Here is a 20462-nt window from a genome sequence, read left to right on the forward strand (position 1 = left end):
CCCGAGCGGGGCACGGCTGCAGCTCGACACTCCTTGGCGGCGGCTCACCGCTGCAAAAGATGGGTCAAATGCGGAGAACAAATATCACTGCCGTAACGTGTGTGACAAATCGTACGACCTTGACTTAACTCTACTAAAATGCCACTAACTGTAGGTTTACATTTTGTTATGATTAGAATTTATTAGAATTTTGAAACATATGACATATCCAAAATAGGATTTAAGTAGCTAAATGCATTCATTCAGGTCTACATGCTGACATATGACAACTTATTATTTATATTTTTACAAATACACATAACATAACGTGGGAGCTTGCAGATATTTTTTGGTATTTTGCTGTATTTATAAAGAATACATTTTTAAAACAAAACATTTATTTTATTAAAATATTTTGTTTTATAGTCAACTATTTCAATTAACTGTTTCAACACTAAAAATAATTACAACATTACAGGATGTTTGTATTAAACCACCAAAGCAACCTGACTCAAAAGTATCAAGTTGTCATTTTTCACATTACAAAAGAGTTCCGTCTATTATAAAAAATACCATTATTACAAAGCAGCTGCAGGGAACAAATATCCCTGGAGATGATATTACAATAGTGGCACATTCATGTTACCTGACTAAAGTATATATTGTTAAAGTATTTCAAGGCAGGCCACATTCTCAGATTGCAATGGAATGTAGCATGGTCTAAAAAAGAATGAACATAAAAACATCTAAGCTCAATTCCTGAGGTATCAACCTATATAGCTGGTGCAATTCAGGATTTCTTTGGTCATTAAAGTATGTAGTGTCACAAAAAATAATAACGTAATCGGAGGAACCTTTAGCTCTAAACACGTGAATGTTTCTTAGTATTTCGGGAACAGGACCCGGACGATCTCCCCATCGGCTCTCTTACTATCCAACCACTTTCCACAGAGGAAGATGGTGGTGACGCCATTGGCTGTGTTGGTGACCTCCACGCGATCCAGCAACCAGCCAGGACTCACACCAGAGTCGTCGTGCTCCATTCGCACCTTCAGCAGGTCTCCCATCTCCAGCATCTCCACAATGAAACGGTCGGTCTGCTCACGTTCAAACAAGTTACGGATCTTCTGTCGCAGAGGACGACATCCCGATTCTCCGTTGGTTCCATAAATTGTGATGAAAACATTGGCATCAGTGCCTGCACCCTTTTCATCCGCGGTGATGACGATGATCTCATATTTGACGGGCACTAAGCTGCGAGCCTTACTGGCAAAGCTCTCGATGGTCTTTGTGCACTCAAAAGTCTGGAATTCATCCTTCTTTGAACAGAGAGGGATGGGGGCATTGCAGCTCATTATATACCTGGCGTTGGAAAAAAGGAAAAAAAAGAAGGTATCATTAAACATGCCAAGGTGTCATGGTAATGATATTGAGGGAAATGTGTTTGACAACAAAACAAAAACGAATTTTTTTTAATATATATTTTTTAATATTTACATGGCTCTGGGCATAGCCAACGAGCATATAGTTTTAAATAACACCTTAACATTTTAAAATATCACCTGTTAATCAGTTTACATTTTCACCTGTTGATCAATTAAAAAAAGCTCACCTGTTGCCCAATTCCCTTTCTAGAACCGTGACTTCCTCCACATGCCAAAACATCTCCCCTTTGACTTTTTTCCCATCCTTGGGGATGTGGCCCAGACAGATTCCAGCGATATCACCAACATTTTTGGAGGAAAACTCAAACTTGTCAACACTTCCCCTAAAATGAACAATAAACAAATCCTACGGATTAATGCCAAGATTACATATTGCATCTCATACCAAGCGTTTATTTGTGGTGGGTGAGGAGGGACCGTAAGGACAGAGCAGATTGATATAAGCTTGGGCGGATATGGCAGATATTCATTCATCAGCCAACACTCCCCACTCACAGGTATTACGGTAGTAAGATTTTGAAAATATATTATGACAAATAGCGAAAATAGCAGATCTACAAATTCACAACGCGTCACGAGTACGACGTGAGCTGGTAGATCGTCTATTGTCGTCCCATGACCATGTCACCCATGCAATCTTTATAGCCCTTGGCAGCTAAATGTCCAAGTATATACTATTGAAATCTGGATTGAAGACCAAGTACATTGGAAGGTCATTATAACAAGTATTGAAATGCCAGAAGAACCTAATCGGAGCATGAAGCCTTACTTCATCCCGCGACATACAAGCTCACAATGTGTGTCAAGCTTATACTGTATCGTAAATTAGGCTTAGCAGAGTTCCTCCACTCCTTGTTCATAGAAATGTCAGTGAACTAAACTCAAGAGCCTCCTACCGTGAGAACCGCTTCTTCTTTGATGAATTCTCCATCAGCAATTCTTTTGATCTCCCCTTCCTTCCTTCAAGTACAATCCAAACGTTCTCTTTGGTGTCGGCGTCATCTGTGTCTGCCGTTTGGACTATAATCTCATATTCTTTTATAGAGAAAACATTGAAAATATATGTTAACGAAATGGGTGTTAGATCAGTTCTATCGTAAAAAGAACTGCACTGTTATGATACGGTGTGCTATACTATACATGTTCATGATTACAATATTGCAGCTTTCATTGCTGTTGGGGCAGAAACCTTTTATCTCCATATTTACATGTAGTAAATGTACATGTATGTAGTGTACGGGAAGAAGGTCAGTAGACCGAAAGCTTGCACATTGATTGTACGCAGATCTGACTGTGCGGAGCTTCCCTTTATTTATTTATTTTTCCCTTTGTGACTCCAGCACCTCACTTAAGAGCTCGGTGACCAGCTCATGAACAAACACTATTTCTGAATTACTTTTGTAAAGTAATCGCTTCTGGAAAACAACAGAAGATATAACACATTATTGTCTGCCATGTTGCTTTTCAATGTGTACACTGTGTAAAGTTTATAGAGGTGTGGTATCTAAAGAGCACAATTAAGTACCTTTCTGAACGTACTAAGTATTGCGAGACTTCCCACCGTTTCCTGTCTGGCAGCCAAATCTTGCGATACCTCAGAGCCAGAAACGATACCTACTGCTGTTTAGATCCTCAGATAAAATTATATACTGTGCACTCTGTGCACATCGAAAAGCAAGAGATTAGTAAACATCCTGTGATTTGTCTTCATTTATATTCCTGAACCGATTATATGACAAAGGTCTCAATTGTTCAGAAATAATATTTGTCATGAGCTGGTCCAGCCGGCTCCATTCACTGCCATGTATTCATTGAACTTCCGGTGTGAGTTTGGCTCCCATGAAAGTGTCATGGCACAGCCCAGTCACGTGACCATTTCCTAAGAGCACAGGAAGTGTGGGGATCAGGCGTTCCATTTTAGGTATCAAAAAGAATGTTTGGTGGTGGTTTGTGAAAGAAACTCTTTTAAGGCTAATACTAAACCATAATCAGAAATTGATGAACTACAGAGTAGTGGGGCCGGAAAACGTAGACATACTGTATGAAGAATAAAAGTTTGATCGGGGAACATTTCTGAGGGTTTAGCTCTGAATCCAGTAAGAGCTTTTGGACAGAGGGGAACCTGCTGTTGGCGTCTTGACTGGGTGAGTTATATACTTTTTTCTTTAATATAACTCAGACATAGGCTACAATTTTATGATTTTGATTGTTATATGGTGTGTCTGTGGGTTTTATAAATGAAAAGTATTAATACGTAATGAATAATAACTACATTGGAATGGATCCATTTGGAACACAGGTTCTTTATACATTAGCTGCATTTTGCAACACTATAATATACTATATCATAATGGGTTGAAACTGGAGTTGCAACACCAGCTGTTGTACTGAAAGCTTGAAAATCACATTGGTGAGTGGTTAACCCAGGCTACCCATAAACAATACAACAATAGGTCTACCTATACCAATACCTATGTAGAAGAATTTTTATATGCCACAGAATCTTTCATTTTTATATATGGTAGCAGTAGCATGTATATAAAAAGCACTGCAGAACCTCGTGTGTGCGAGAAAGGAGGCCTTTGAAGTCAGCTAAGCCTACTGTAGTTCTTATCACCTAGCTCCTATTCTATCCCCTGTCATCGAAGTCGTAAGACCATTTTTATAGGGGTCGCAAATACTACTACTACAAGAATTGACTCCTGTATAACGACAGTTACCCAAATGTCTGTTCTTTGATGCACACGAGTGGACTTACTGGTCTTCTCATTGAGGTCTAAGACATCATTGTTCGCACAGGGCAGGTCCCTCATGATCTGTCCATCATCGTCGTTCTTGGCCAGCCAGCGGTCGTTGGGGAATCTAAAGTTTTTGTCCAGGATCTCGTCCTTGACATCGATGTACTCAAGGTGCCACCCTGGAGCAGGACCTGCTCATCACACCATATATGATACAAATGTTACATTCAAACACATCACTCGTACTTTCTGATTTACCTCAAGTTCAAGTTGTTTTATTTAAGAAGGGACAACGCGCATTACTAAACACAATGTACATAATGTTTGTTAAGGTGTGTGATGGGGTGGCAGTGGCTCAGGGGTAGAGTAGCCGGTAGGGCGCCTCGATGGGAAGCGCAAGGTTCTCAATTAGATCTCCCAGAGTTAGTGTCGAAGTGTCTTTGAGCAAGACTCTGAACCCCTAATTGCTCCCGATGTGCATTGCATGGTTTCCTCTTCCATCGGTGTATGAATGTGTGTGTGAATGTACATGTAATGCACTATCTATGTAAAGCGATTTGGATACAAGTGCTATATTAATTCACCATTTACTATTTGATGGTAAGAGAGGTCACTCGGGTGGCGCTGTGTTAACGTGACTGCCCACCACTGTGGAGGTTGTGGGTTCAAATCCACTGTGGTGCTTCCGGCTTTGTCGAGTCGCCCTGTGCCCCAATGCAACGTAGATCTGCTTTTTTTGCACAACAACATTGTACAATTTGTGTTTGGTATTTAAAATAAGGCTTAAGCTATTCAGACAATTTGCTGCACTGACAATGTCACAGCACATCTGACCACTGATTGGCTAACCTTTGTTGTCATGCCAGACGCGTACTTTGCAGAGGTCTCCCAGGCTGAAGATATCTGAGAAGCGGAACGTGTCCGTTTGCTTGCGTTCAAATTTGTTTGAGTTCTGGCATGCTTTAAGAGCCAGAGTTCCTGTGTCACCATTCTCTCCAAAGACGATGATCCAGACATTTGCATCAGTGCCTGCCCCTGAGGACATATGGAAGAGACCATTGTGTTATTGTCTAGTCACAGCTTTGCTCATATACATTGCTTATTATTCTACCCTATTGGTCTGAATATAAGACTACATTTCTATTCAATGAAAATATCCTAAAAAACTGGGTCGTATTATAATCCGGGACTAGACTATTTGACATTCAATGTTCTTTTTCCACAAATGAGTCTTGAAAAATGTGGGTCGTCTTATAATCAGAGTTGTCTTATATTCGGGACTGTGTGTGTGTGTGTGTGTGTGTGTGTGTGTGTGTGTGTGTGTGTGTGTGTGTGTGTGTGTGTGTGTGTGTGTGTGTGTGTGTGTGTGTGTGTGTGTGTGTGTGTGTGTGTGTGTGTGTGTGTGTGTGTGTGTGTGTGTGTGTGTGTGTGTGTGTGTCAGTGTCTAACTTAAACCACATCCAATAGTTAGACTGATGTGTTGTGGGGAGCAGGCAAAACAGCAGAGGAAGACTACTGTACATTTCTCTCACTCCAGTCCTAAAACCCCTCAGTGCATAATGTTCAGCACTGCGGTAACTCTCTCTCTCTGTGTGTGTGTGTGCGTGCGTGCCTGCCTGCCTGCTTGCTTGCCTGCCTGCTTGCTTGCTTGCTTGTGGGTGCATGCGTGCGTGCGTGATGACAGCTCAGGCTTATTATTCCTCCCAGAGTCTCAGGGGTGCTACATGACTGTCTTAATTTACAGTATCTGCCATGGGCAGAGACAGGGGTCCTTTGAAGTTAGCTCAGACAACTACTGTAGTTCATATTACCTAGCTCCTATCACCTCTTACCACCTATAGTGCCCAGTTCCTATCACCTACAGTAGTAGGCCTACCTAGCTCATATCACCTGGCTCCTATCATCACCTAACATATAGCTCCTACCCCTAGCGCCTATCTGCTAGTTCCTATACTTCCTATCCTTAGTCTATAGCTACTATCCTCACTATCACCTAGCTCAACAAAGCTGTGTTATATCTGAAGAGATTTCTAAATAGTCATTGCATTGTTCCAGTCAAACAACCTATTGTTTCTGCATGACCTCAAACCATCTGCACCAGGGAAGAGAAGCTGGAATCTGCAACATTACAATACAGAGAGCTGCACTAATTAGTGTTGTGAAATTAATTGGCATTAAGAATGGACAATCTTTATTCCACAGAGGACAGAATCATCTTTCGGCTGTGTAATTCAGTGGAATGATTGCAGTAAGTTACAACAACATGTTACTAGTTATGCCTAATTATATGAAAGCGAGTTTATGACTCTTTATAATGAATAATCATCACAGTTAGTCAGAAGCCTTGCATCTCCATATTTCATTTTTGTTTTGTTTTTTTGTTTGTTTAAAAGAAATACACACTTTCCCCCCAATTTAGTTGACAACAACACATTCTGTGTTGTTGTCACTGGGAGGAACCCTAACCGGGAGGACATAGCGTAGACCGTAGAGACTCTACGTAGTAGGACGAAGGCTCTACGCCGTAGAGCCTTCGTCCTACTACTCCCACCCAACACTCCCTGCTGATGTGTCCCCCCAGCCCGTAGGAATACATGCAATGACCAATGAGTAGACCAATATTACCCTCCCCGCCCAGCTTCCCTCCCCTGAACACGGGCAATTGTGTTCCCATATCCATAGACGCTCAACCAAACCTGCTGGTGGGCAGGTACTTTTACCACTGGTTGCACATGCATAGAAGGAAGCATGAGGTCAGTCCGCTGGTTGGCAGAGGAAGTGTAGCGCTCAGGATTACATTAGATAATTGACACTGGGTGAACAAATTGGTTGAAAAATCGTGGGATCAAAAAATATAATAACTATCTTTGGGACCCCAATTCACACAATAAAATGAGTGTTTCTATTTGGAAACCAGTGTATTAATAGCTTGAATGTGCTGGAGACTGACCTGCCACATCGCTGGTCTTGACTGAGATGGTGTAGGTGGTGACTTCTACTTGGGGTTCATCGTCTACTACAGCAGCCATCTCACAGATCATGGTCCTCTTTGGCCCTTGTGTTGAGGACAGCCAGTTCTCATACGTGAAGACAGAGACCTCCTCTGTGGCCGGGTTACGCAGCGTCAACTACAATGATTTGATGATAACCACAAGAAATGTCAGTATCATGGTCAATATCATGTCAATTATAACAAGAGCACTGATCAGACAAGTAGTTCACAGTTCAATGTGTGTCTCGCACAAAGCAGTCTGGGTAAACATTCTTTCACAAGAGGGTCAAAATAAATATTATGGCAGCATCATGTCAGTACTAGAAAAAGTAAAGCACACCATTAGCTGTGGTGAAGTGCTGACAACTGGAAAAAAACATTAACTTGAAATTGACACTGACTATGATACTGACCATTATACTGACCATGATACGGACCATGATACTGACATGATTGTTAGATTGCAACATAGTGGCAGAAAACAGAACATCTTTACATCTTTGCAAAAGAGAAAGCATTAAACCACATTACATCCTCTTTAAATAGGACATTTTCCTTTTCATGTTATGCGCAAATAAATTAAGCAGTCACTTCTGGAAATGTAAAGGAATAATTAATAAGAGGGGGGGGGGGGGGGGGGGGGGTTGGTTGGTTATCACAGTAGTCCCTGCCCTCCCAAGGCAGGATGTGGGCGCATTGTACAGTACATTAAGTCATTACTATGAAAGTCAAACTTTGTCTCAAACATATCAATATTAGGTTACAGTATAGTTTCCCACCTTCCATATTAATTTGGTCAGATTCCTATACGGGTGTGCAGCCCAGAACACTGCAGTGTCCGTTTGAATACTCTAATCAACATCGATATCCATAGCTGTGGGAAGTAGTTTTGACCAGGGGTACATGGGTGCGGAGCATCCCCTACCCCTGTCCACTCACTCGCAGCGGAACATAGAAAAGTACCCTGTAGGTGCCTTTCAGTACCATGACAGCGACGCTCTCACAAACCAAACAACGTTTTAAACTGGGCTGTTGCTCTATTGAGTCTATTCGAAGAAACATGGGTCTTTTTTTATGAAGACAGGCAATAACCCTACATTATTCGCTCTCTCTCCCTCTCTCTGGTATATGCAATGAAAATCAAAGCACATTTAAGGCGAGAAGTGCGGGATGGGAGTCTTTCAGGAATGTCTTTATGCGTCGTCGTTTTCACATTATTGCAATATATTGTCACATAAACTTAACTCAATTGGTGCACGGCGGCCCAACCAGAACATAATACATGTATTAGTATTGTAACTAATTGTATTATATATTAACAATCTGGGAAACCATTCGATAAAAAAAGAAGAAATGTCTTTTTTGTGTTAAACAGGAACTCGGTTTTTATATTGTACAATAGGCCAATTTTTCATTCCCCTACACCATTCCCATTATTATTTATACGAATATTTATTTTGCATCAACATTTGTTCATTCTCGTCCATCCGCTTAGTTCCTGCGGCTATGTCCATATGTGTTTGTCATGCTGTACACACAAGATGCTTGGGCGGTGGCAATTTCTTTTATTGTCATTTGCCAAAACAGTCATTTGCCAAAACAGACCTTTTCAATAGAAGAAAACACCAGTGCACATCAACACTCATACTCTCATACTCACACTCTTTTCATAAAGGCATAAATTAGGTTTAAGTCCTAGGTGTGGACAGACTGGACTTGGTGTCATTCCTGACGACTTAGTCGTATAGACATATTCATCAGAGAGAAAGTACTGTTTTGTTGTGGTCAAAGTGGTATGCTAGATGTGGTTCTGACATGTCGCTGTCACGTCCAGGCCTTGGACTGCCTCTTAGTGTCTGAGACATTACCGACCTCACCGAGACTGGGGCGTCGGAGATCAATCCCCATACGAGACACACCGAAGTTGAAATGGTACCCAAAGACAAAGTTTTGATATTTTGCCTGTTCCCTTTGATGATGTCAGAATACAGAAATCTGATCTGCACATAACAGTTTGGAGAGTCAGTGCTAACGATCAGTTTTGAGAAACATTTGCCTGCAGTCTGAACAAAAACCTTAATAACCTATATTGTTACTGTTGTGAATGTTGTCTGAGCATACCTGATCAAGGAACCAGTCTGGTCGGCTGCCGGATCCATCGATACGCAGTCTCATCTTCTTCAGGGGGGCAATATCATCAATCAATAGGCTGAACGTGTCTACCTGACCTCGCTCAAACCTGCCAAATACCACATAGAGACAGATCATACAGTATGTTACAGTAACAGCGGAAAATGTACTTTATTTAAAAAATCTATTGAATTGACAAAATATAACATCACAATGTGGCACAATAGCTAAGATTTATGTGTCAAGGGGGCAAATTATTGAAGGTTTTCAGTCTGCATTCAGTCACCTATCTTCATTTTTGGCCAATGGCATCTCCTCAGTGCTCCCATTGGCTCCAAACACTGACATGTAAATCTGTGTGTCCGTTCCTGCATTCTGCACGTCACCTGTCGTCACGGTCAGCTCATAGATGACCTGACAACAGAGATGACATTATAATAATAATAATCTTTATTTATAGAGCACCTTTCAGACACAAGTGTAGTTCAAAGTGCTTTACATACAAGTAATAAAATGGGGGGTAAAAACAAAAGTAATAGGTTCAAATCTGGTCAGTAGAAATTCGTTGAAATTTACCGTGTATATGAGATCAGGTTATAACAAAATCAGTTAAAAGCAAGGTCATAGAATTGGGTTTTTAGCCGCCTCTTAAAGTCGTCGACTGAGGTTGCCAGTCTGATATGTAAGGGAAGAGAGTTCCACATCCTCGGTATGTAACTGGCAAAGGCAGCTTCACCGTGTCTCTTGCCATTTGTTGGGATTTTCGATCAGCCGTTCTGTACCGAGTGACCTGAGGGGGCGAGCTGGGACATACTCATGTAGGCAGTCTGACAGATAGGAGGGCGCCAGGCCCTTCTTGACGCAAGTAAAATAACTTTAAAATCTATCCTAAATTTTACAGGGATCCAGTGTAGGGATGCTATTACTGGGGTAATGTGGTCCCTTTTCCTGGTGTTTGTTACGATTCTGGCTGCTGTGTTTTGGATTAGTTGTAGACGGTTTCTTGGTCTGACTCTTGCAATGTTTCTTAGGTGGTAGTGACATTACTAATGTGTTTTTTAAATTTTAAATCCTGGTCTAGAATCACACCCAGGTTTTTCACAATTGGTTTGACCTGTAAGGACAAGTTTCTGAATTTGTTTGTTATTGCAAGCTTTTGATCGTCTGTACCAATGATGAGGATTTCAGTTTTTTCTTGGTTTAGTTTAAGGAAGTTGTTGTTCATCCACTGCTCAATGCTGGAAAGGCAGTTTAACAGGGGGAGGAGTGGGTCGCTGCTATCTGGATCTACCGACAGGTATAACTGGGTATCATCAGCGTAACTGTGGAAATGGATACCATGGCTGCGGATGATTTCTCCAAGCGGGAGCATATAAAGGGAGAACAAGAGTGGACCAAGGATCGAGCCCTGGGGGGCACCGAACAGGGAATTCCGCTTCTCTGAGACGCGATCCCCGGCCTAGACTCACAGAATAGTTTCTGTGCTGTGTCCGCCTCTAAAGCCGGACTGGAACTTTTCTTGAATGTCGTTTTCTCTCAGAAATGCCTCAAGCTTTTTCAGAACAATTTTTTTCCATGATCTTGCCTAAGAAAGGTAGATTAGAGATTGGCCTGTAGTTGTTCATGAGAGAGGAGTCTAAGGTTGGTTCCCACTGACGGTGGGGTGTGTGTTGTTGTCGTTATGACTTATAATACTGTTTCTAATGTTCAAAAAACGAAGCAAACTTTTCATGGAGATGCTCGTTAATGTGAGGGGGGTTTAGAATCCGGTCAATAGTGGAGAATAGTATTAGAATAGTTAGAATAGAATAGTATTAGTATAGTTAGTGTTATTACTTATGATTCTAGAAAAATAAGCCTGCCTTGCACAGCGCAGAGATTTGTTGTATGTGTGGATGCAGTTTGAGACAACAACACGCACGTCTGTACAGAATTCAAACTGTAGGAATTGTTATTATTACGGACAGAAGTGATTATTTTCTTTTCCAACTGCATCGGGAGTTCAGTACTCAGGATTCAAATACAAAAATATAAATGTGCCACGTTTCGAGACTCTCAATTTACAAGAAGTCTACTCTACACAACTAGAGAATGTAGAAGAATTGTTATTTTGATCGTTTGCCTGCTGTCTCTCCTATGACACCACATCAATACAGCATGGAATTGTGGACAAAATCTTATGTAATGAGAACAAAAATATTCTACATTTTGGGTCTGAGAGGCTAAATCTCATCGGATGGTGGTGCAAGGTTCAAATGCCACAGACCAAGCTTCGCACAAAGCTTTTGTGACGCATTGTGAGCTTGTAGATCGGCTATTTTCACTAGTCTGGGTCCCGGGCGAATATAACATTTCTGTTTTGGGTCACAGGCTAAAATGTTTGGGAACCACTGTTCTATACCTGCTGGGTGATGGCGATGATGTCGGCATCCAGCACGCTGAACATCCGAGCAGTCAGGCCGTCTCCTCTGTCTTTGGCCAGCCAGCACTTGCAGGGAAAAATGTATTTGACCCCTCTGGTTGGCACGGCAACGGCCAGCTCATCGACCAGCCAGCAGCTCTCAGGAGTGGCTCCGTCATGACCGAGCTGCATGGAGAGACAAACAATCACTGTGTGTGTGTGTGTGTGTGTGTGTGTGTGTGTGTGTGTGTGTGTGTGTGTTAAAATTACGGTTCAGATTAGACATTTAGAGGTTTGAATTGCGGGCTGGGGTTAGAGTTTTGCCCATTTAGTTGTGCACTGATGTGATGTGTGATGTCACACACCACCCCAAATTGTCTATCTATTCTACAGGTACAAGATCTGCTATTTTTTTTAAATATTTTGTCCTCCCATTGCCCAAGTATAGTAATACCAATGTGTGTGTGCTTGCATGCGTGCAGCCGTGCACAAGGCGCACGAGGTGACACGCACGTGCATGGCTGCATGCGCGTTCACTGCATGTCTCTTTTTCCTCACCTCCACATTCTTGATCTCTCCTACGTCTCCGCCGTCAATCTGGAAGCTCTCCAGATTTCCGACCTCAAAGCATCCGTCTTCGTGATCCAGCCACAGCCTCTGGGTCCGGCTATCATTGGCTCCAGTGACGATCACGAACGCCCTGCTGGTGGTGCTGGCGTCCTTATCCACACCCGTGGAGATACTCATGTGGTAGGGAATGACTACACAGGAGAGCAACATATTATAGTAATAATGATGTGGTAGGGAATGACTACACAGGAGAGCAACATATTAACCCATTTTGACCTGAGATCAGATTCTAAAAATGTCTTCCACATCCTGACAGTTTTCTGAAAAAGCTATGTTTTTTTAAATAGCAGACCTACAAGCTCGCTATGAGCTTGTACATCTGCTATTTTTCAATAGCTAAAGCATAACATAATGCTAACACCAAAAGGGGTTCCCGCCCAAAATGGTTAAGTAATCGCTAGTTATCTGGTTCTAGAACCGGTTCTGTTCTAGATTCTTGGAACCTGGGTGCATTTACGGAACTGGCAGACATTTATTTTTGGTTCAATTTCCGAAGCAACTTTTAAGGTTCTGAACCAATTCATTTTCAGTGGAAACATTCTGAACTGGTTCAATACTAGGCGGGAAAAAATAACTGAACTGGTTCAACCCAGGTGGAAAAGGGGTCTCGAGAGTGTATACAAATAGAACCCGTTTGGTTCCATTTGTGCACTCTCACAGTTACAGACATGTAAGGGTTCATTTAGGGTCCACATACTGTAGTGTCGTCCCCCCCCTACACTATGTGGCTTAGGTACATGTAAGGGTCCATTTAGGGTCCACATACTGTAGTGTCCCCCCCCCCTACACTATGTGGCTTAGGTACATGTAAGGGTCCATTTAGGGTCCACCGTCCACATAGTGAGCTCCTACACTATGTGGCTTAGGTACAGTATTACAGACATGTAAGGGTCCATTTATTGTTCACATAGTGTCCCCCTACACTGTGGCTTAGGTACAGTATTACAGACATGTAAGGGTCCATTTAGGGTCCACATAGTGTCCCCCTACACTATGTGGCTTAGGTACAGTATTACAGACATGTAAGGGTCCATTTAGGGTACACATAGTGTCCCCCTACACTATGTGGCTTAGGTACAGTATTACAGACATGTAAGGGTCCATTTAGGGTCCACATAGTGTCCCCCTACACTATGTGGCTTAGGTACAGTATTACAGACATGTAAGGGTCCATTTAGGGTCCACATAGTGTCCCCCTACACTATGTGGCTTAGGTACAGAGTTACAGACATGTAAGGGTCCATTTAGGGTCCACATAGTGTCCCCCTACACTATGTGGCTTAGGTACAGTATTACAGACATGTAAGGGTCCATTTAGGGTCCACATAGTGTCCCCCTACACTATGTGGCTTAGGTACAGTATTACAGACATGTAAGGGTCCATTTAGGGTCCACATAGTGTCCCCCTACACTATGTGGCTTAGGTACAGTATTACAGACATGTAAGGGTCCATTTAGGGTCCACATAGTGTCCCCCTACACTATGTGGCTTAGGTACAGAGTTACAGACATGTAAGGGTCCACATAGTGTCCCCCTACACTATGTGGCTTAGGTACAGTATTACAGACATGTAAGGGTCCATTTATTGTCCACATAGTGTCCCCCTACACTATGTGGCTTAGGTACAGAGTTACAGACATGTAAGGGTCCATAGGGTCCACATAGTGTCCCCCTACAGTACACTATGTGGCTTAGGTACAGTATAGGTCCATTTAGGGTCCACATAGTGTCCCCCTACAGTACACTATGTGGCTTAGGTACAGTATAGGTCCATTTAGGGTCCACATAGTGTCCCCCTACAGTACACTATGTGGCTTAGGTACAGTATATAATATGCTTCATTGTAAGACGAATAGAATTAAGTGTTTACAAAGTATGTTTTAGAAAAATGTTATCAATTTAGATGTTGAAACCGGTTGAAAATCAACCACCTCAAATTATGGCGAAGGTACAAGCAGCAAACTGTTGCCTGATGTATGGCTGTTACTACTCGTGTGTTATTCTATGGCTACCAATGGGCATGTTGACAATTTAGTAGTGTTATATTGTTTACTTACTAGGTAGTTCTTCCATGACCTCCTCCACCTCCTTGTTCTTCTTGCTCTTCTTGTTCATATTACTGTCCAGACTTTTGGCTGTCAGAGCTGAGCTGCTCTTTTTGCTGTTCAGACCCTCTCTCTCCCCCTCATAATCCTGTATCAATCAGCGAGAGAAACAAGCAAACAGGTCTACGAAAACAAGCGACTAGGCCACATTACTGTAACTATACTGTACCTACATACTGTATACAATTCATTTGAAAATAGACGATCTACAAGCTCACAACTTACATTGCGATGCATTTTTGCGGGCTTGTAAATCGGCTATTATAAAAAAAACATGTTGAAAGAAGGCGGCCATTACATCTATTTCTGGGGGCCCTTGACATGAAAGGTTTTTCAGAAAACTGTCAGGATTTAGAAGACATTTGTACGCACGCACGCGCGCGCGCACGCACGCACACGTGCACGCGCATGCTACCTTGACGTAGAAGACCCTCTCGATGCGTCGGTCCTCTCTCTTCCTGGAGAGCCAGCGTTCACACAGGAACAGGAACACCTCCTCGGTGTCGGTGTCGTACACCTCCACCTGGTCCAGGTACCAATCAGGTCTCATCATGCTGTTGTCATGGCGGATTTTCACCTTGAACGCCTGTCCAAGGTCCACCGCCTCCATGGTGAACTTATCCACCTGCAACCATCAGAGAACGTTGTGGCATGTACGCACATGTCATATAATAATTCATCATAATAGTAATAATAACAATAATTATGGATATAAGAGATATTTCAATACATGCTTCTACTTCCACTACATGTCAGAGGTAAATATTATACTTTTTACTCGACTACAATTATTTGAAATCATGAGTTACTATATAGTTACTTTGTAGACTGGGGTTATTAGGAAAACATGCATTAACCACTTTTACTTAAGTAAAACCTCTCACTAGATATTAGAGTGTAAAAATGTACACTCTCAGGGTTCAACGAACAGTGCACGTTATGTTCTCTTACAGATCCCCGCTCAAACTTGTTGCCGTTGGTCTCTGACTTGCTGAGCTTGCGTTCTCCGGTGTCTCCCTGGTCTCCATATATGGTGAGGAAGACGGCAGCGTCGGTGCCGCAACCGTAAGTGTCACCCGTCATGACTGACACGTTGTACGTGTGAACTGGAGGAGGGCACAGACATGACTGACACGTTGTACGTGTGAACTGGAGGAGGGCACAGACATGACTGACAGTGACACATTGTACGTGTGAACTGGAGGAGGGCACAGACAAGGTACACGTTGTACGTGTGAACTGGAGGAGGGCACAGACAAGGTACACGTTGTACGTGTGAACTGGAGGAGGGCACAGACAAGGTACACGTTGTACGTGTGAACTGGAGGAGGGCACAGACATGACTGACACGTTGTACGTGTGAACTGGAAGAGGGCACAGACACGGTACAACTTTACACCAGTGGGTCTCACACCTTTTCTTGTCAAGGACCCCCAAAATGATACTCATTAGCCTGCGGACCGGACCCCCCATTTGAAAATATATGCCAAGGACCACCATACAGTAAGTGATTTTCAACCATTTTCATTTCAAGGGCCTGTTTGACCTCAATTAGGCGGTCCCCTATTTTAATGGCATTTCTATCTCTGGGACCCCATGCAATGTATATTGTAAAATAAAAGTTAATTTAACTCTGAGAGTGTACACATGGAACCAAATGTTGGACCCGTTAGGGTCCATTTGGTTCCATTTGTACACTCTCTGAGTTACAGATAGATACATAAGGGTCCATTTGGTTCCATTTGTACACTCTCTGAGTTACAGTACAGACCCATAAGGGTCCATTTGGTTCCATTTGTACACTCTCTGAGTTACAGTACAGACCCTTAAGGGTCCATTTGGTTCCATTTGTACACTCTCTGAGTTACAGATAGATACATAAGGGTCCATTTGGTTCCATTTGTACACTCTCTGAGTTACAGACCCATAAGGGTCCATTTGGTTCCTAACTATCATTTAGCTGGGGACCCCCTGGAACTCCCTCAAGGACCCCTATACATGCCCAATATAGAATCACTAGGATGAAAGTGGATAAAATATATATATTGTTAGGGTTGATAATTACTTGCGCAAGCAGAGCGTGCAAGTAAAGTTGTTTGTCCGGTGCGCCGATGCGTATGCCGTGGCTGCATGAATTGAGGTAATGAAGATATGTACCAATGCCAGGGTATACCTGGCTTTAATGAAGATATGTACCAATGCCAGGGTATAACTGGCTTTAATGAAGATATGTACCAATGCCAGGGTATAACTGGCTTTAATGAAGATATGTACCAATGCCAGGGTATAACTGGCTTTAATGAAGATATGTACCAATGCCAGGGTATAACTGGCTTTAATGAAGATATGTACCAATGCCAGGGTATAACTGGCTTTAATGAAGATATGTACCAATGCCAGGGTATAACTGGCTTTAATGAAGATATGTACCAATGCCAGGGTATAACTGGCTTTAATGAAGATATGTACCAATGCCAGGGTATAACTGGCTTTAATGAAGATATGTACCAATGCCAGGGTATAACTGGCTTTCGATGGTGACGTAATAAAGGTAGGTTCCAGATTACATGCATGTATACATAGAGGCATTACCTTTAATCCACCGACACTGAAACATATCTTCATTACGTCACTCTCAGAATCATGCAGCCACGGCATACGCATAAAAAACCACAGTATCAACTTACAAATTACATATACATATACAACCTACATGTATATGTAAGTTGTACTGTTTATATGAAGATATGTACCTTTATGTTTCAGTGACACATAGCTAAACCTAATAACTCAATATTGAAACCAATATTTCACAGACTTGTGTACTTGTGTGCAACGCGCAAGTATAGGCACTCGACAGAGTACAGTTCTAGTTTGCCTTTGTATTGGGAAATGGGAAAAATCCAAAGTCACACCTGGACTTGTCTCATGTCACGGCACACACACATAAAGACTTGTGTGTACTGTACACACAGACAGTGACTGTAACTGCATGTAGCATGTGTGCATGCATGCGTGTGTGCGTTCGTGCATATGGACATACGCTCCAGTGCGTCGTCAACTTCGACCTCAGTGACCTTCAGGTTGCCGTCCCGAGACAGTTTCTGAGTGATGATGTCAGAGGGTACCAGCTCTCTCACTATTTCTCCATCGTCCTCTGATTTGGCCAGCCAGTCTTCACATGGGAAGATGGTGGTTTCTGAACCCTGGAGAGAGACACTTCAAGTACCACACTGTGCATGGATGCATGCATGTGTGCAATAAAGTCATTCAACCTTTTAGTAAAGAGAACACCTCCACCTGCTGACCAAAGAAAGGATTGTTTTCTCTTTGTCAACGGGTCTCTCAAGAATCAGCTTTATTGCCACATCTCATCACAGATTTACAAAGTATAAAAGAGTGAGTGAAATGTGTTTTTGTGCATATAGTTCCTGTTCCCATGTATCATTTTTCCTTAGAAAATGAAAGAAGTATCAGAGAGGGGGTGGGGGGAAGGATATCAAGATCAGCAAAGTCAGAAAACATACACATAACTGAAACATATTCATGGTAGTCAATGTTTGTATTCTATTCATAACTTCTTTTGATGAATCAAATAATCCAACATCTGGCTTTCACTTGTGACATCATGTGGCAGCCAAGTCAATGGACTTTTAATGTTTGCTTTAAGCAATGCTACATTCTGCATAATGAGTACTTTCTACTGTTGGTACTTTAAGTACATTTTGATGCCAATACTAATGGTTCAATTAAATTTAGAATTCAGGACTTTTACTGAAGGAGTATGTCACGGGGCAACCCGTGCCCTATATATATATACAGTTATACACACATAAAACGGCTTTCTATAACATGCAAGGACTAATGTTTTAAACTGGTGTATTGAAAACTGTTCACTGATTTTTTGCTTTGTCTCTCCTGCACTGCTGGTTAGGGCATTTCCCTTGATTTAGGAAGGGGCCAAGTGCTATGCAGGAGAGGGGTATTTCTTATGCTGTCTTATTATTGTCTGAGTTTACATGCTGATTTATACTTGTTTAATTGTAACGCATTATTGAGAATGTTTAGGTTACTTGTATTCAAGGTGTTATTTATGGAAGTATTTATATTGAAAGTATTTATTGAGAAGAAATGGTCCTAATTTATTCTGTGTCCTGTGGTAGGATCCACTCCTATTTAAGGGAGGCTACAGGGACAGACAAGTTAGTTGGATGTGGGCATTGACACAAATAACATCCCTGAGGGAGAGCTACAGGGCCTTGTGTGATCAGGGTACAGCCTGAAGAGAGCTCTCATCCTGGTTGGGTTTTGTTAAGGAGTGTTGCCCAAGTATTTCTTTATCTTTTGGTAATTTCTTTATTTTGTTGCCTGTAATCTAGTTTGTTATTGAGGATTATTGCACTGAACAAGTGTCTGGATTTTGGTGGAGGAGTGTTGGGGAAAAATAAAGACCCTTAAACTGCATTACTGACTGCCTTGGCCGTTTGGGCAACTTTACAGAGTAGTTCTACATTGCAGTATTGATACTTCTACTTATTAAGTAAAACATTTGAGTACTTTTTCCACCACTGGGTACCTTTCCCTTCCTGAGCAGCCGCCTGATCTCCACTCGGTCCAGGTGCCATCCGGGGTTGATTCCTCGGTTGTCGTGTTCTACTCGAATCTTCTCAAACACGTCGCCAATATCCTCCAGCTGCACACAAAATATGCAATATGTAACACTTCTTAGTACAGGCTAGGGCACATCCCAGATCCCAGTGGGCCAAGTGATTAATACATTGACCACATAACTGCGATGTACTCTTGAACTGTGGAATTAATGTCGCTGCAGAACTGCCTAAAAACAAACTTTAGAATCCTCCAATGGCTTCCAGCGAGGTAAGGATTAAGGAACATGCATTCAAGAACATAAAAACCTATGGTATGCTTTGAAAGCCTCAACAGTAATGTAAAGTATACATCATTAAGTCAATGCGCAAAAACTGTGGCATGGTCCTACCAACCAATTAAACTGTGGCATGGTCCTACCAACCAATTAAACTAAAAAGCCTGTAGTTGACTGGATATCCTGGGTCTTATTCTAGTAACTAGTTCCTAGTATTGTCCTACACAAAATCACTTCCTGAAAATAGCTGCATCTATCTATGACACGTTGTGAACTAGATCAGCTATTTTCACAAAATGTTTGTCTGCAGAATAGGGACACAGGATTTCAAGTGGTTAATGTTGGCAGTTGCTCAAATACAGTATTTGAGACCATAAGCTAGTCTTGTTTACCTCGACAATAAACATCTCGTCAGCTGCTCTCTCAAAATAAAGCCTCCTCTCTCTCTTGTTCACACACAGAGACTTCTGCTGGCTGCAGACTGCATTCCGTCCATACAGGACAATGGAGACGTCTGCGTCCGTCCCTGCTGCAAACTCATCACTGGTGCAGATTTTAATCTCGTAAGGTACAACTAAGGAAAACACAAGACGACATTATTAAGTATTAATATATTATGCACATTAGATACTTGTTGTACTTGAAAAGTAACAGATTTGAACATACAAGGTTTCTGATCAACAGCGATGATAATGTAAGTGCTGGATTAGTTGAATATATGCCATACATACATACATACATGGTGTATAATACACTGTCTGAAGAGTGTTAGGGAACAGGTCCCTGGCAATGGCTCCATCATCTTCCCCTGTGTCCAACCACCGACCACACGGGAAACATAACCTTTGGCCAAGAGATGGAGCATCGATCTCTACCGAGTCAAGGAACCAGCCTGCTGATCCTCCACCTGAGACATTGATGCGAATTTAGATCCATTTGCGTGTGCTGTATGTGTATATTGTGTACAATAAAAAAAAACCCTAGTCTTAATTTAAACCAGCAATTCGTAACGTTTATGTTCTACATCAGTGGTTCTCAAACATCCATGTCAAGGACCCCTAAATTGATACAAATTGATATGTGTTTGAAACGATTTAGTGCCAGGGACCGCCGTCCGCCATAAAAGAACATCTGTCAAGCCCAAAAATAAATGGGG

The 20462-nt window shown here is 42.1% G+C and overlaps 1 protein-coding gene across 1 annotated transcript in view; it reads right to left on the reverse strand.

Annotated features, from left to right (window-relative positions):
• Positions 1–860: 860 nt before the first annotated feature.
• The window catches only part of loxhd1a (lipoxygenase homology PLAT domains 1a), a gene marked incomplete at both ends in the record, with an annotated part of 54519 nt that continues 34917 nt past the window's right edge, over positions 861–20462 (reverse strand). Inside the window, 17 exons of the mRNA XM_083793435.1 lie at positions 861–1341; positions 1592–1747; positions 2321–2459; positions 4183–4353; positions 5012–5197; positions 7113–7290; positions 9276–9393; positions 9571–9698; positions 11686–11871; positions 12244–12446; positions 14374–14509; positions 14837–15046; positions 15373–15527; positions 17465–17627; positions 18998–19114; positions 19699–19880; positions 20046–20213. Coding sequence (XP_083649561.1) covers positions 861–1341; positions 1592–1747; positions 2321–2459; positions 4183–4353; positions 5012–5197; positions 7113–7290; positions 9276–9393; positions 9571–9698; positions 11686–11871; positions 12244–12446; positions 14374–14509; positions 14837–15046; positions 15373–15527; positions 17465–17627; positions 18998–19114; positions 19699–19880; positions 20046–20213 — 3077 coding nt within the window. The remainder of the gene's footprint in view (positions 1342–1591; positions 1748–2320; positions 2460–4182; positions 4354–5011; positions 5198–7112; positions 7291–9275; positions 9394–9570; positions 9699–11685; positions 11872–12243; positions 12447–14373; positions 14510–14836; positions 15047–15372; positions 15528–17464; positions 17628–18997; positions 19115–19698; positions 19881–20045; positions 20214–20462) is intronic.

This window comes from Protomyctophum parallelum, assembly GCF_964188405.1.
Source record: "Protomyctophum parallelum genome assembly, chromosome: 21".
Classification (NCBI taxonomy): domain Eukaryota; kingdom Metazoa; phylum Chordata; class Actinopteri; order Myctophiformes; family Myctophidae; genus Protomyctophum; species Protomyctophum parallelum.